Source organism: Morone saxatilis, unplaced genomic scaffold, assembly GCF_004916995.1.
Source record: "Morone saxatilis isolate NCDOM2014 unplaced genomic scaffold, NCSU_SB_2.0 Contig5, whole genome shotgun sequence".
Classification (NCBI taxonomy): Eukaryota; Metazoa; Chordata; class Actinopteri; family Moronidae; genus Morone; species Morone saxatilis.
This window is the reverse complement of record NW_023340095.1, coordinates 8536769-8554227: the sequence shown is the minus strand read 5'-3', so window position 1 is coordinate 8554227 and position 17459 is coordinate 8536769. Positions and strand designations below refer to the sequence as shown.

At 39.7% G+C, this 17459-nt stretch overlaps 1 protein-coding gene across 1 annotated transcript; it reads right to left on the bottom strand.

The window, feature by feature from the left end:
- Positions 1-3413: 3413 nt before the first annotated feature.
- On the bottom strand, positions 3414-5473 carry LOC118338820 (C-X-C chemokine receptor type 4-like). The gene is made up of 2 exons (XM_035676154.1): positions 5380-5473; positions 3414-5071 (listed from the first exon to the last, which is right to left on the bottom strand). Exons 1-2 carry the CDS (start codon positions 5389-5391, stop codon positions 3947-3949), a joined length of 1137 nt encoding a protein of 378 aa, XP_035532047.1. The 5' UTR covers positions 5392-5473; the 3' UTR covers positions 3414-3946.
- Positions 5474-17459: the final 11986 nt, after the last annotated feature.

The following is a 17459-nucleotide window of genomic DNA, read 5'->3' as shown; positions in this document are numbered from 1 at the left end:
AACCCCCCCCCCCCCCCCTAACACACCGTCTAACACTCTGCTTTATCTTTCCATTGCTGCAGTTTAAACCACGTTCTGCACACTGAGTGAATCCTCCACGATGGTTTCACTGTGAACTGTCAGATGATGCAATCTGCTGCCTGTCTGGGCCAATGCTAGCTGGCTAGCTGCTACCACTGCTAGCACATGTTAAAAGTCGTGTTGTTGCTGGGAGACACACACACACACACACACAGACACACTCTTACCCCTTCCCTTCCTCTTTAGTCATGTCGAGCTATATTCTGGGAGAATGAGCAGAAACTGTTTCTCGGCTGTCTGACAGAGAGAAGAAGAAGAACCACATCAGCTGTTCACTGCATGGACGTGCACCGGAAGGAAGGACCTGTTTTCACGGAGCACACAATACCGGATGCTTTGGGTTCCGGCTAGAAACGAGCGGCTGAAATGGAGTTCCGTCTCACTTGTTTTGTCCCGCACATGGTCTAGACAAAAAAAAAAAAAAAAAGCATATAATGGGTAATTACTTTAATTCAAGGTTAACTTGTTCTAGTTATACATATTGCTACGAATTAGCAATCAGTTTGGGCTGCTAGGCTTCTAAACAGCATTAGGAATGGACACATCTTTCTGAAAGGGCAAATCACATGTGTCTAGACTCTACATGTGTCTAAACCTGCAATGCATGACAATAATGATAGATAGCCTACTATATAGACCTATGGCAGAGTATAGGGAGGTACCGTTTTTTTGGTGCATTTTGTGGGTATTTGGGTTTCTCTAACAGCAATACAGATACATGCCAAAAATATTAGGAAGGGTTATTTGTACACAACCACCTTGTACAAATTGGAGTCTGTGGTGTAAAGCATCTTAAATTTGATGCTCCCTTAATGTTGAAAAACCTTAAAACTCTATGCTATACAGATGACAATGTTATCGGGTGTATACAAGATATACTATTTGAAGTAAGGATTTGAACATTACACACCTACAATAACATGCACACAGACACATGACAATAACACTGGTATTATAACTTAACCACCATGTGTGGGCTTTTTTTTTTTACACATCCATATGAACACTAAAAGTGACAATCCATGAAATTACTTTCACACGCCTTTGGTCGAGTGCACTGAGTGCATCCAGGTATCCAGTGACCTTTAGAGGAATGGCCATGCACAGTGAGTGATGTTGGTTTGAATACAGTGGGGGGTCATCAAAGCTTTTCTCAGGCTGTTGGCCACAGGAGCTCCTCCTGCTGCAGGAAACGGCCTTCCTACTGCTCACTTTCCAACAAAAACAATGTAACCATTAGTGGTCAGTGCCAAAAAGGAACCTGTGGTATTTTTGTTCCTTTCATCCTCAGTTTGCACTTAAATTCATCTCTGCACTTACTGGTACTTATACTGTCACTCATATGTTTAATATATCTCAACAGCAAACCTTAATGAGGCCCCCTTACAGTCTGGACAATGGTTTCAAACCTGCATGCACACTGGTAATGACTCGCCAGTAGAAACTATTTCCTGTCCATTTCAACAGCTTTGGCCTTTAACCCATAAAGCAAACAAGAATCTCTTCACTACTTCAACATACACACATGAGTTTGTTTTACCTGATATATGAGATGTCAGAAAGGTTGCAACACTGCACCGGAAGACGATATTGATGTTTTGCAAGAATTTATGATTACAGCATCATGAGATTATTATCATATTAGAAAAGCCTAGCCTACTGAAAATAAACAGTCTGGCTATAATCTCTATGTTGATATTACCAAAGTGGCAGTATATGGATATAGAGGTGTATGTTGTGTACCAGTGAATATTTTCTCATAACACAAAGAGAACAAAGGCTTTAATTATTAATGAAAGGGCCCCTTCTTGGACCTTAAGGTTAATTCCCAAGGGGGCCATATGTACCTTTTGAGCACTCAAGTGCACAGTTGCACAATTTGGATAAAAGCTTTCCATTTATGACAATGTTGAGGCAATAAGGTATTTATAAAAGAGTATAAAACACATCCATGGGAGCCAAATGATCAGTCAAATTCATGAAACAAATGACATAAAAAGGTATTTGGTGTATGAACTCTCAGGAACTGTCACATGGTATTAAAAGCATATTTATACTTCCAGGGGTCCCAGCTACACAACCTGTTCTGTTTGTAATTTTTTTTTGATCACTCTTAATTTCTATTTATGCATTTGAACTATTTTCTAGATTAAGACGTGTATTTAGGAGATCTGACATGTGATTTAGGTAAACATTATCCCTATGTCAGTTTACTGTGTGACCCTAAAATGTGCACATCTAGTCCAATTCTGTGTATATGGTTGTTGACAGGATCCCAGAGCCTCTAGTCCTACAACAACGTTTCCTGATGACAGTGAAAGAAGCAGATGAGGAAGATCCATCTGAACACAGTGAAGTGTTAATCGCAGATCTATCCCGGCACAGGCTGAAGCGGCACAGCTCTTATGCTAATTCTGAATCTTCCAGGAACATTTCCAACTGAAAAAGCTCCTTTTGTTTTATCCTGTTGCACTGCAAGAGACTAGAGCCCTCAAATATCCATTAACCTGGTGCCTTGATGGGGGCACTTCACACCTTTTTTTACATGTAAAGAAATGGAAATGTTTCTCCATTGCAGTGTTGAATGGATTCCAGCACTATATTGCACAGCGGCCATCTTTATTCCCCTTGACATCTATTGTTCCCAGCTTCCTTAGATCTCCATCTTGAACATCACTCGGTCACCAGCGCACCCAGATTAAATCTCTTGTATGTATTGCAGATAGAAGAGCCCACGAAAAAAGATAGATGTGAGTGTGTGTGCTGAAAAGTTGTCATTTTTATGTCATGTCTTGTCATTATATAATGCCAGCAGATTTATTACCAATGATGTATTGCTCAACAAAGACTATGTCTCCCTATTTGCATTTTTAGAATATATAACCCATGTTCTGAATAATATTATTTTTTGTTTTGTGAGATGGGAAATAGCTAAGTTGACCCACTGACCGGCTGACCCAAGTGAATGAGGATAACACTTGTTTACAAGTCAAACACAAAGGAGGCAGTATATCTTGCAAACGTAAAAGAAAGAAAAGAAGTCAAAGGAGAACTTAACATGCTTTTTTCTTTGTTAAGGAACCATATGGGTGCTAATTATAACCAAAGATTTTAGCTTTTGTGTGATGGCTGCTTAAGATGTAAAAGTGCACAGATGTTCTTGCAATTACAGGGCCAGTCTGCTGAGTCCTCCTTCTGCTTTTTGGGCAGATCAGGTGGAGACATTTGTGTCCCCGCCCCCCCTCCCCTCCAACACACACTCACCTCATCCCCCACCCCCTGAGGGGAGGAGGAGCTGGTGTTAGGTCAAAATGCACACCACACAGTCACGATGAGAAGCATTGAATTTTTTTATTTTTACATACAAAAACAAATTTCAAAAGGTAAAAAAGCAGCATGCAGTTTCTTTCTTTTACAAAACTTCCAGTGTGAATGACGACAATAAATAATAGCTCTCAGATAATCACACAACTTAAGTGCGAACACACAAATGCTACAAACTATGTACAGGTTTTCAAGACCATCCCTGAAAGTAGAAAAGGGCATTGTATGCCTGAGCTTTGATACAGCAACACAAATTGTAAAGATGAAAGCAGGGAAAATGGGTCTTGATTGTAAAACTGAATGAATGGAAATGAGGCGCTGCCTGAGGACAGAGCTTTGAGGAACATAAAACTTGCATAGAAAATTGCAATAAAAAACCCTTACAAGACACACAATTGCAGCAAACAAGGCAAACAAATCAAAATGTATAACTCTTTTTTTTTTACATGTGTACAAAATGTAGTAAGTTCTTTGAAATTAAAGCTTAATTTGTCTTCTCTCCTGAGAGTTTCAAGTCACAGACCCTGAGGTTGACTGTTTGTTAACTTGACAAAACACTTGAGGACTCGGACTCAGTTGAAACGGATGAAATTGGCCCTCGCTTTTTTGTCATGAGAGTCACTTTCTGACTTGACCTGCTGGTGACTGTCAGTGCATTCCTGGCTGATTTCTTGAACTTAACTCCCAGGAAAGCATATAGGATGGGGTTAAGGCAGCAGTGAAAATATGCCAGCGCTTCAGTGATGGAAATCCACTTCTCCACGGCTTGCTGCAGTTCACAAGAGGAGGGGATCACATTCAGCATTATGAGGGTGTCCAAAAAGATGCCAACACAGTAGGGCAGCCAGCAGCAGAAAAAACACAGGATGAGGATGACCGTAGTCTTCAGCGCTTTCTTTTTCAGCACCTGGCCCTTGGTGCCTTGCGACAGCTTGACAATGATGATGCAGTAGCAGATGAGGATGACCAGACCGGGCAGTATGAAGCCCACCAGGATGTGCTGGAAGCGGAAAACGACTGTCCATATGAGGCTGGTATCTCGCGGGTAGATGCGCTGGCAGATGGTCCTGGAGTCCTCAGTCGTGCTTTCGTCTTTGAAATGGTAGTTTGAAGACCCTGTGCTTTGCACCCTGGCAAACACCAGGTCTGGTACAGTCAGCACAGCCGCAGGCAGCCACACACCCAAATAGATCACTCTGCTCGCAAGCAGTTTCCTCGTGGCTTGGCTGTTGGTGGCCCGGACAACTGCCAAGTATCTGTCTAGACTGATGAAGGCCAAGATCAACACGCTGCTGTACAGGTTGACTGTGTAGATCATGTGCACAGACACACAGAGGAAACCTCCAAAGTACCAGCTCTTGGCAGCATCCACAGCCCAGAAGGGCAGCGTGAGGACAAACAGGAGGTCAGCCACGGAGAGATGGAGCCGGTACTTGTCCGTCATCGTTTTGACCTTTTTCTGGTAGCCCATGACAACAACGACTAATCCATTGCCGATGATTCCCAGAATAAATATTATTCCGTAAACTGTCGGTAGGAAGATCTTGTTGAAGTCGATGCTGAGAGCTGTGCCACATGGCTCCTGGTAGTCCAGCCCAAATTCTCCAGACCCCTCTGAGGTGTTGTCAGTGCTGTTTTCAGAATAGTCAAATGATATACTTTCAAACTGAAAGAAAAAAGAATTGAAAAGTTAGAAAACAGTTGAGATCTAAGTCATTTATTTACTTAAATTATTACTTTATTTAAAAAAGGTGTACATTCTAATGCTAACTTGATTTTAAAGTTGGAGTTTGTCTAAAAGTTGTACTATTCCAAGTTAAATTTTTTTTTTTTTTACATTGAATGTATTTATTTAAAATTAGGCAATACGTTAGTGTTGTGAATTATAGCAATGGGTGCAACATGATTAAATAGATCTCCATTAGTTGCCAATAAACAGCCTTTAACAAAAACAGAAAAACACAACAAACTCACCTCCGACTCCATGTTTATCACTCGTTGGTAATGTAACCGTCAGGATCAGTGTGTGTTTGTAAGTGAGGTCTTTGTAAGTGAGGCACGGAGATAACAGCTTTAAATACGCCGGTGCTCCTAAACCCCTCCCCCAGGGGAGGAGGAGTAGCAGGGTGCCCTGGTCTCCAAAACGGGCTGACTATAAAACCAAGTGTGCCTGTGGAGAGGGCGTCGGTCTGTGAAACGTTTTGTCCACAAACCAGCGTCTGTTAAAAAACGTTGCCTTAAAAAAAAAAGAAAAAAAAAAGAGAACATTTTGAACCTTGAAGTACCTGAGGACAAAGTTCTGTGTCATCCGAATTACAATAGAGTTCATCTTGAATCTTGAAAGTGGATTTTTGAGTCAGTCATTATGATTTAGCCACTGTGACAATAATTTGATTACATTAGGCTTAAATTATTTAATTTAATTTAATTTAAAATTGCCTGATATACAACCATTAGGAGTATTACAGAGGAGTAAAACACTCCATCTCAGATCACTCCATTAATGAATATTACAGTGTTACCAATGAAAACCCCTAAAAAAGAACATTTAAACAGGATTGTTATTGGATTACAGCAAGATATAGAATTCATGAAATAATTAAAGTCCACTGAAGACTCCCTAGCTGGTATAAAGTTCAGTAAGGTCATTGGTAATTGTTAAGTCCCGACAGATGTTCATCCAGGAAAGTGATTGAAAAATGTAAGAAATTTCAGGATTTTATGGTAATTTACTACCCACTGAGCAGCCTCACACTTGCACTTCCCTCCTCATTCTGCATTTAGCGGAGGACTGACATTTAGATTGGTCATTGAGGATCCTCTTCCAGCCTCATATTTCTCCCTACAAATTAGTTTATAACTGCGTCTGATGACAGTTTTCATCAGCTGAGGTCTGAATCTGTCCTCACCTTTATAAACACCCTGTCACTTCTCAAGTGCTGTTATGTCTGTACTCCTGAAGTGCTAAATGACCCCCAGTAGATTTGAAAAGAACCACACGCCCTATAATGTGGGATTTCTATCAAACGGCTTTCGAACGTCAGTGTGTAGAACATTTATTCCCTCGCAGCTTAACCAAGTGATGACAGGGCAGTGCCACACGAAACTCCCCACCCTCCTCTCAGACGCAGCCGGTGGTTGTCTGAAACTGAATATCCTCCATGTGGCATGCAAATACTACTTCATGTCTTTGATATATGAGAACAGCGATCAATTCAATGAGTCAATCTGCATCATTGAGTCCATTGATGTCTCCTCCTTGTGTTAAAGAGAGATTATTTTGGCTGCATGACCATATAAGCATCAGGACATCAGCATCAGAACAAAAAGACTGTTATTTCTCTTCTTTAAAGTGCAGTTGCATGCATATATTTTGCATTAACAATCATGATTTGAGAGAATACGTTTGTTTCCTATATTTATCAGAACACGCATGTCGTGGATCTCAGGACTGAAAAACATTTCTCAGTTCATACAATATGATAGGTTATTTAAGGTATGACTGAGGTTTAGCAACCGCCAACGGTACATTTAAAAACCTCATAGCCTGAAAACCCCCAAAACTCTCTACTGGTTAGTTTCAAAACATCACCGGTGTACTGCACTGTAATGACAATCTATACAACAGAGAGCTTGTCAGAATGAGGAAGTTTAGAAAAATACTGGATTAATGGCTGAATCATAAAAACTATTATATGAAGATGAAATAAGAATACCCTTTTTGTTGTGCCTGTACTAACTTCCTGAGCAGCACTGAAACTGACTTATTATGTTCAGAATATTATCCGCAACACAGAACAGTTTGAAATGATTACAATGTTTTTGACACTGAGCTGAAAATTGTGAAAGAGCTCTCCATCATATTGACAAAAGCGATTCAATCTGTAGCCACTTCATGATGGATTTTGGTATGACTAAAATCCCCTGATGTGAAGGAAACTATTTGTTTTCCAGTTTATTTTAGAATAGTTAGCATGTGAAACATCAGCGGAAAACTAAGGAAATACGCAGTTTGATTTAAGTAATCTGTTGAAAATGCAGTGCTGAAACACCCCAGCTATGAGACAAAGTGCAGACAAAAAACAATTAGGAGCTCAGTGATCATTGCTTTAATAGGATAACAAAACATTAATGAATTAATAATCTAATAATCAGCAATAATTCTACATTCAAAGACATATTAGTAACAAGTCACTGGATTTAAATGAAAGTAATACGCATGTGTTGGGGCTTATTACAGTGGTTGTAGACTAAGCCTGCAGTTGGACTCCTGAGGAGAGGAACAGGGGGAATCTGCAGCTCAGAGAAAGGCCACTGTATTGTTATGATGCTCTTATCAACGTCATTCAGACAGAGACAGTTGCTCTTTTAACTGTCTGCAAGCAGAAGTCCTGGAGTTCATCTACGTGCCAGATTACATACAGTACTTCATTTTATTTTACATTCCCACTTTCACTATAAAGGGAAGTTCCACTGACTCACTTTTTGAAGTTGTTTTTTTGATGAGGTATTTCTTCTGAATCGTTCATTTGTTTTTTAAAAGCACAAGTTTTACTTGAATTTCCCAAGGCTGATTTTAAATTGTTATGTGTCTTTGAAAGGATCTGTTTGCATGGTATTAGTTCACACATTCTGTGAGCAAATTGCTTCCCATATTTACAACAGAATTCCATGCAACTTAACAGAATTACCACGAAACAACAATTCATTTGTTCTTAAAGAAGAAAATATTACTATCAGTTTAGAGTTGTACATTCCTATTCATATGATATATGATTGCATTAATCCAATCTCAGTAAATGTTTGAAGTGTTTAGGGAAATGCTGTAGTGAGGATGCATTTAAGTGGAATTTCAACATAAAGCCCAGGTTCATCAAAATACTATAACTTTGATGCACATGTAGGTGATTTTTGATTTTTAATTATTTTCATACATTTAAAAAAGAGCAAAAAAGAGCACAATTTCCCCCCAAAAAAGTCTGTGCAACATTCGTGCCTTGTCTTGTAGCTTATAATGAGTGCACTGCAATCAATCTGTTTTTGCAATGTACCTTTCGTCATCAGTGGAGTCTATGTGTACATGGAGCTTATCGTTTTGTAAGATTTCAACAAGAGATTTCACTCCTCATAATAAATAATACCTTTTTTGGGGGGGGCTTCAGCAGGATATCTGCAGCCTCCACTGTCAGCATGAGGATTCAGATTGTTATCGGCCAGGAATACAAAAGATCTGTGAGCTACTTAGAATACAAATCACAAGAAGTGTGAACGGCAGCGAAGGGGGCACTTCAGTGAAGAATGGCTATTGAAATGAGGCAGAAGAATGCCAGTGAGATAAAGAGAAGAACGAGCAGCGCTGTTCAGTCAACACCAGCCCTCCAGTTCCAACTCATCCCGGCCCCCTCAGCAAGTTGGCATGGGACCATTTTTCATAATGATACCTGTGTTCAAATATCACCTTCACTTTTTTTTTTAAATCACCACATAAAAAGTAACATCCAGCCTTTGTTGTTGAAGCTGACTTTGGGTGTCGCCCAGAAATGCACAAAAGGTTTTTGGGTAACTCAAATACCTTTAATCTCTTGTCTGAGCTCTGAAAAGTGGTTAGTGTATTTCAGCTCAACACATGCACAGAAGAACTGTGCATGCTTGCCAATGCATGTAGACTCACATATTTGTGGGAGTGTAACAGTGAGAGAAGAGTGTTTTTTTTGTGTGTTGTTTGCGATATTTGTAGTGCTCCTTTATACTGGCAGTTTGATTTAGTGCACCAAAAACATCCTCTACTTATTAAAGTACTGTTCCATCTCATATTGCAATCCACACGCTATTATTCACACAGAGTCAGAGTCATATGAAGAATCTGTAGTAAGTATTGAATTTATCTTGTTGCATATATTGTGAATTTTTGCTTCTTAATGACCTCTGCGATGTTAGTAGGGATGGGGGGGATTTTGTTGTTTTTAAATGACTTGAGATGTTCTGAATGTCCCTGCATGTTTGTGCATAGAGTTATGTTCATTATTCACACTGGAATGCATAACTTCTTTATCTATCCAGCAGTCAAGGCTCCATCAGGGTGTTTTTGTTTTTCCATCTCTCCATGGTTGGTGTGTGAAGTCTGTTCAGGGAAGAAGGTCGGTGGGGGGATTCATCCTTCATTCTCTCTGTTCCTTTGTTTGGGTTTCGTCTTCTTTCGAGACGAGATGCATGAAGCCTCAGTGAGTTAAACATGACACAAGAGAAATTTTGCTCTAATACGCAACTTATCACAAGACTCAAATCGAGAAAGCTGTTTTGAAGAAGTGACCATAATGTCACAAAGAGTCTTTGTTTGATTTGAGTGACAGTGAAAGTGGAAACATTTTTTTCCCAACAAGTTGGCCCAGACAAATATTAATCATTATATTTGCACACAGAAAAAAAAAAAATTGTAAAAGCATCCGGCTTGCTTAAATGTTTGTGTTTGAAGAGAGAGGTTGAATTTGAACAATAGACCCACTTTAAGGACAAAGCTTGCCCCTTATCTTTGGAAGGCACCCTCTTAAACTTCCTACTTGGCTGTGATGCTGCATGTGCTGTTGGCCCTTTTAAAAACCCTTTCCTTGACCTAAATCAAGGTCACAAAACCCATGTGAATTTAGTATGAAATGCAGAAACAGCCTTTGTGCTCAACTGAAATTACATTACATTATAGTCTGAAGCAATAATCACCTTTTTCACCTTCTCAGTGATTTCTTCCTGAGTCATAACCTGCCTTGCTACATTGAACAAAGTCTTTTCAATTGTTGTGTCTACTAGGGAATGACACATAAACCTACGTAATGTTAATGGCTTGGAAAACAATTTGAGTAAATATCTGTTTCTGAGGGTTCAGGTTAAAATATATTCATCATTCTGACTTACGGTAGTTAGTTTGGGGTCACAGCAGGACAGCAAACATGTATTTTGTACTTTTTTCTTACTTGGATACTAGTATGCTTACTTTTCAGTCACTAGTCTGACAACGTTGGTGGGCGACAACTGGAAGGAGCTGATTTTTTTTACTCAAGAACATTTTCACGCTGATTAGCCTGACTCCTGCTGCTGCCTGTTCTGACACGGACTCCCTGCAGAATTAGACAACAAGCCATGAACCAATAAAAACTGAAATGGGTGACACTGCCCTCAAGCAGTTAGAGGAAAAATATATATCCACATGTGGCACAGATCCAGCCACCAGACCAGTTGAGAAATGCAGCTTGTTGTTGCATAGGAAGGGTGTTTTCTATGAGTCCATGATAAATGCAACCGGGGTTCCCTTTCCTTTTTCACCAACGTCTCCATTGTGGTTTTGCCTTGCAACAGTATTAAACACTGACATAAAACGGCCTGCAGAGCCTCACAGAAGTTTGTCTTTTATGAATATAAATGATGACATACAAATGCAATGCAAACTGTCACGATTAGACTATTTGAATGTATTTATTTGCATAAGAGTTTTGATATTGAATTAAGAACCTGTTGTTTTCAGGTTCTCTCCGAAGAAGTCACAGAACAGGATTATATAGGCTAACTGTCACCGCCTCAGCAGATCAGAGACCTGGAGTAGTAAAAATTTAAATCTGCTTCTGAATTAGGTCCTCCAGTTACTATTTTCTCCAGACACTGCATGGGAGACCCCTCTGCTGCATTTGTGTACGACAGAAGATCACAGCGAGTGTGCTTTCAGGCTCTCTGCAGGTGGAGGTCCTCCATCTGGCCTGTGTGGACGGTGGAGGAGACTCAAATGCGAAACAGAGGCTCAGTTCAGCCCTGATCACCTCAGATAAAGAGGACAATAGACCAGATGACAGCAGATAAGCTTTTCAAGAGTCGAGTGACCGGAGGAGGGACAGAAGGAATAAACCTGCTGCCAGGCCGGACCACCTAATTACTGCTACCGCCAAGAGTCTGGCAGGAGAATCTTTTTAAATTACATGTCAGCAGCAGTTTAACTCACAAACACTGGCCAGCACTAAAGTTTTTTTTTTTTAGCTTCTCACACTTTTATTGGTCATCATTAACATTATTTTAAATCAGGCACATGTATAATTGCATCTGCATATTCTGCAAAGTATACATTTAAATATGTGTCTGGGGTGTGTTTAGTTTTATTTTGGATATATTTTGCGATTAATGGATGACATCAGAGACTGTTTAATTGGATACTTTGGCAGAGTAAAAAAAGTATCTCAGCATCCTTTTCTGAGAAGCATCAGAGTAAACAAAGTAACACTTAGGTATTACCTCTCAGTGTCAAATTATTCAAGCAAACCAAACATTTTAACTTTTCCAGAGGGGCTCTGTGTGTCGCCTTTGGCCCTTTGCTTTTAGTGCTGATTTATAGCACCACTCAGCACAAGAAGACAGGCCTCGTTCATTATTCAAACACTGCGATGGAAAAGCAACAAGCTGGATTTGTGTATACGAGCATCCTTGTCGATGGACAGAGCTTCCTGTGACGAGTGACACAAGGCTCTGGTCTGGAGTGAGGCGGGCAAGTGTCCAGCACCAGACCAGGACAAAGCACCAGTAAAGGAACATCTATCAGTCCTGGCCAGGGGGACGCTTCACTGCCCCTGTGGTGCCTCGTTGTCTGAAAGATGACACCGTCTACATTGACTGCCTGAAGCTAACAGAAAACAAATAGTTTTATTTTCCTCTTCCTACAGGAAAGAGCAGGTTGTAAAAACAGTCACCGTCTATTATTGCTAAAAAAAAATTTTTTTCTGCTTGTTTGCACTTGATGAGTCATATGAATTAGTCATTGTCTACTCATCAATCTGGAGCCTATTGTGAAACAATTCAAATGATATGCCAACTTTCTATTTTACCTGGAGTGATGCAGGTACACTCATTGTTTTGCTGAATGTTTTCTCGATTACCAATGATGTTAGTAACATAGTGTTTTCAACTCATATTGAGAATGTGGAAACAAAGGAAATTCTTAGTTTAAATTCTGTATTATTTCAAAAAGAAGAACCACATAATTCCAATGAAAGCCGCCTTGGATTGTTTCTGCTCATGTTTGTATCGAGGCAGACAGGGATTGCCCCTTGTGAATAAAAAAAAACAAATCTATTGCTAAACAAACCAACCCTCTGTGCTCCCTCAGCCCTATGATAGAGTTTCCTGCTCGAGCCAACTCTTCTGTCGAATCCTAAAGGCGCTCGCTAGGGACTCGCGGCCCTTTGTACTCGACTGCCTTCGGGTTTATTTTCTCGGCACAATTGAATTCTGACTGCAAAGACTGTAGATCCCTCCGCTGATACAGAGTGTTGCATTTCCTACCCCCCACTGCCCCAAATCTGTGAGGATTATTGTGTTTTTGTGTAAACAAAGATGTGGAGTAAATAATACATCTGAATTTGCTGTGCCTAGACCAGCATCCGGTCTTCTGACTTTTTGATTATTTAGCAGACCCATGCTTTAGAGTTGTTTATGACAGGAAATAGGATGGGTGCTGGTCACTCTGTCAGCATACCGATAGCACTGTATTCCCACAGGAAGGCTATTGATCAGGATGACAGGTGCTGTTAGTTTCTGTGTTTGTTTTGAGTCTTTCAGCTCAAACTCTACACTGTTTGTTCTCATTATACGTCAGGAAATTATATCGGGGTCTCTACTCAGCTGTGTCCAAACACACCCTCTTCTGACAAACAATAAGACAGAAAATATACATTAATTAATTATTAGCGGCAAGTGCAGATGACTTATCAGCACTGTGAGCTTGATGAGCAGGATGTGACAAAGTGTTGCCTTTCTGGGTACAGACAGAGTCTTCTCAGGCCTCAGGAGGGAGCAAGCTCCTATGAACTCATATGGTTTAGACTGATGATTATCTGTCAAGCAGCGAGACACTTGGATATTTGCTTTGAGCTGTAGTGGCCAGAGAGGACAGCCCCAAGGCAGCTGGCAGAATGTGTCATTATCAGGAGTGTCAACAAAGCTTCTGGGTTATCATCAATAACATCTGTATGACAGCGAGAAGAGTGTTTGTGTGTCAGTTAACTCCATGCCCTGCCGTGTTTCACTGTTTACTTTTGTCATGTACCTAGATAAACCTTGCGTATTTTCGTAAGTGTTTATTGCACACCAACTGGTAACCTCCATTCTCTACTTCCTCCATGTGCTAGTCCTTGAAATCTTCACTTGTTTCAGTTTTGTCTCTTTGTTGCTAAGTTCTCCCCGCTGTTGTGTTTCTGCTCGGTCCCAGAGATCACCTGTCAGTCAAACCACGCGGGCAGTGCCAGGATATTTCTTCGGATTTTCTTTTGACGCAGCTTCAGTTTTAGTTTCTGTTCTCATCTGTTTATTTCAAACAAATTGCAGGTGCAAAACACACAACTTCATTTGAATTACCTCAGGAAAACCCCTGTGATACAAGCAGAAAACGCAAATGCCTTTGTAAGCAGTGGTTTTAGATTGAATCACTGTTGTGGCAACTGAGAAAAACAAGAAACTGATTCATTTATAGACAAATGAGTACTTAACTCATCAGAAAGTGAACCCACAATAAAGGGAGTTACATGATATTAGTAAACTATGTACAGTCAGTGGTTGAACGTAACTATGTACATTTCTTTTACATTCTGTAGTATTTTCATTTTACTGCTACTTGCCAGTAAGACTCACAACCCAGTTTCTAAATGTGTTAGATGTGGTAATGCAAATGTGGTACATTATTTTTGACCAGTAACTTTTCAGATCAAGATTTCTTACATTTAAACATCAGATCTCCTTATGAAATATGTAGCATTTGTAGGTGAAATAACCCTACAGTATGTAAAGATGTTCAAATTAGCTCAAACCCCACCAACTAAAACATTAAAAGTCAAAGCCATTCGGCATCATGAGTGCTTTAACTTTTTATATTTTAAGAGATTTTTTTCTGATAATACCACCACAGCAAGTGAGGCAACAGCTTTCACTGTGATGAGTACAGTTCTTGCCCACTATTGTTCAGAAGACAGATTTGGATTTGACTCTGAAGTTGTGATTCACTTTGTGTAGGTGGAGAAGACTTCAGACGAGTGACCCAGCCAACCCTAGGATTTTATTATGTGTAAACAGGAGAATCTCATGCGAACCAGCTGTAAAAAGATGGCTTATTAAAAAATTAATCTCCTGTTTAATATGGCTTTAATGACTGCCATGCGGAAATAGTGAAACTATTGTTTATATGGCATATATATATATATATATATATATATATATATGTGTCTATTTTTGTGTTCAAGAAGCAACAGCTTAGAGATAGTGTGTTGGAATAGCTGGCAGCTGGGACTCAATTTTTGTCTCCACTCTGTGAATCAACAATTCATTTCCAGCCGATTTGTACAAAAGGTGATTGTTAGCAGCAGGTCCGGCCTGTCCACTTACAGTTTCCTGAGTGAACCCTCCAGACAGCCATTGCTCAATCACGGTTCACCTCTCTGGCAGAGGGCACGGACGGTGGCTTTCACACTCACTTCAAATCAAATCAATGTCTGATCCATCATGGGCCTCTTGCCTTCAGGGCAGCTTTGAATCTAGAAGAACTACTCTCTGTGGTATCCACTTGCTGCATATGTCTTGGACTGATCTATGTGTGTTTGTGTGTGTGTGTGCACACAGAATAATAGAATTAAAGAGGGCCCCTGTTCCCCTCGGGAGCTTTCCATCTGGTTTTATATGTTATCTGACAAAATTAGGAGACTTTGACATATATATTAGCAGATGTTGAGACAGGATGGTCTGGAGATGTGGCTGCTTTTAATATCCCAATAATCTTAAAAGAAATAAATGTCTAGAGAATTGTCTTGAGCACTGAGAGAAGTCACTTCTTAGCTGAACATTAGAGATGATAATGCCGTTTTTGGAACACCCCTTGTGTCCTGTGACTTTGGGTCTTCTGCTGCCGTTTGGGGCTACTGGAAAAACTGTAGACATGGCACTTCAGGCACACCCAACTGTGAAACATTTCATCCAAATAAACAAAAAACATTAGTTCCTGTTTCCTTTTATAACCACTTTTGCCATGTCTTCAATAGAAAATGTCATGAGATAAGATGACATGTGACATCAGTTATTTATATATCAAGGGAAAATATATCAGTTTTACACAGAATCATAAAGATACTGCCTTTAGCCATAAATATACTGTACACATTAAATAGAGCCAAAGAAAACTATAAACAAAGTTATTTTCTGAAACAATATAACAAAGTGAAATCCCAGTACATCACTATACTCAGGGTTTATAAGAATATAGAGTTAAATTATGTGTTTACTTTTAATAAATGTGGGAAATTCCATCCAATGTTTTACACACAGGTAACACATACTGTATTATTGTCAAAACCAAAATTCACAGAATAAATCAATCAGTCACGGATACATACTTTATGGGGTTTGTTGCTGAAGCAAATAATTCTGGCAAAACCTCCTTTCCCTAATCATAAAGGAGGGTTTTATGTGTCCTTGGCTAAAGGAGATAGGAAAGGAAGCCCTGAAGCTCCTTTCTTTGGCATTCCTTCATGACAGCTCGCTCAGTTGGGAAACATTCAATCAGAAAACACTTTCACTTCCCCTATATGTTTGTATATTTCTATTTAGATGCTTAAAGCAGCTATAAGACATTATTTTATACTAAAAATAAATAAATTGACAATATGATAGGGGTCAGCTCTGAAAACCCACTTCACACTACCTGGGCTGTGAAGTAAACTACTAATTTAAAAAACTATGGTGGCTATTAGACTTGGAAAACTGCAAAAAGGCCCTATCGACAGCCAGTGTTTGTTTTATCTGTTCGAAGCTACTGTAGTAACATGGTGGACTCCGTGGAAGAGGACCTGCTCCCTCTAGATATAAACATCATTCTAAGACAACGAAAAGACAACACAATTCTTATTTTTAGGTGATTATACACTAATAAAAACACACCTCTGAATATTATATTATATTCCTGCCAGTAGTTCCTCCTGAATGTTAAACACAGGACCTTTAATGCAGGTTTTAATCCTTAAAGGAATAGTTTTGGGAAATACAAGGTACTGTGAGGCTGGCTTTTCTTTTTTAAATGTGAGCAGAGCCAGTGTAGCTGTTTCTCCTTGCATTCAGCTAATTGCTTCCTGGCTCCAGCTCCATAACACTGAACTACCGTATTCCATGAGGAAAACAGCGCTGGTTTTTTCACCTCATTATTATTAACAGAGACAAGGTGTTGGTTTCTTTGTTATGTCTGGGCCAGCAGAAAGAGATATTAACAGCTTTCATTCATGTTAACATGGAAATGTAATCAAGCTTTATCACGTAAACAGCTCAGCTTAAACATGATCTTACTTCATGCATGTATTCACAGGCACTGCTGGCATGAATTTTAAAGGTAAACTTAAAGCAACAGACGTTTCCCTGCACCTGTAACCTGATCTCACTCACCTTTCTGTGTTTCAGACCTATTATTAGTCTTACTCACCTAGCATTGTCTGTAGTTTCTGACAGGGCTCCGGTAATGATGACTCATGCAACACCCACTGCATTTTACCTTTTTCTCTTCCCAGCATCATGCACATCTACTTTTCTTATAGGCTCTCTTTTTCTCATCCCCCATGATTCATTAGATTTACTGTGTTTGAATGCCCAGCGGCTGGCTGCCATCATAATAGGTTAAGAAAGATAGTTTCTTCCATCATCAAGTTTCTAAATTATCTGCAGGCTTTTCTATTTCTCCAACATAGATAATGATAGCACACCGGCTTTGTAACACTCAGCAAGGCAGCAAGATGTCATAAATCAAGTTTTTATAATGCATATCTCCGACAAGTGCTTCGATCTATCTCCAAGCTGTCTCGATTCTGTCCTTTAATAATGTGATGCGGTTTCATATAAGATGCTTTTATTCTAAACTCTCAAATCATCTCTAAACCTAAACCAAACTTGTGCACAGCAAAGAGGAGAATTATTGGATCCGTATTTTGTGAGAGTGTCAGTATCGCTGTTTACTGATCTTACAACATTTTCCTTTTCAGATAATCAAATAATCTGTTTAA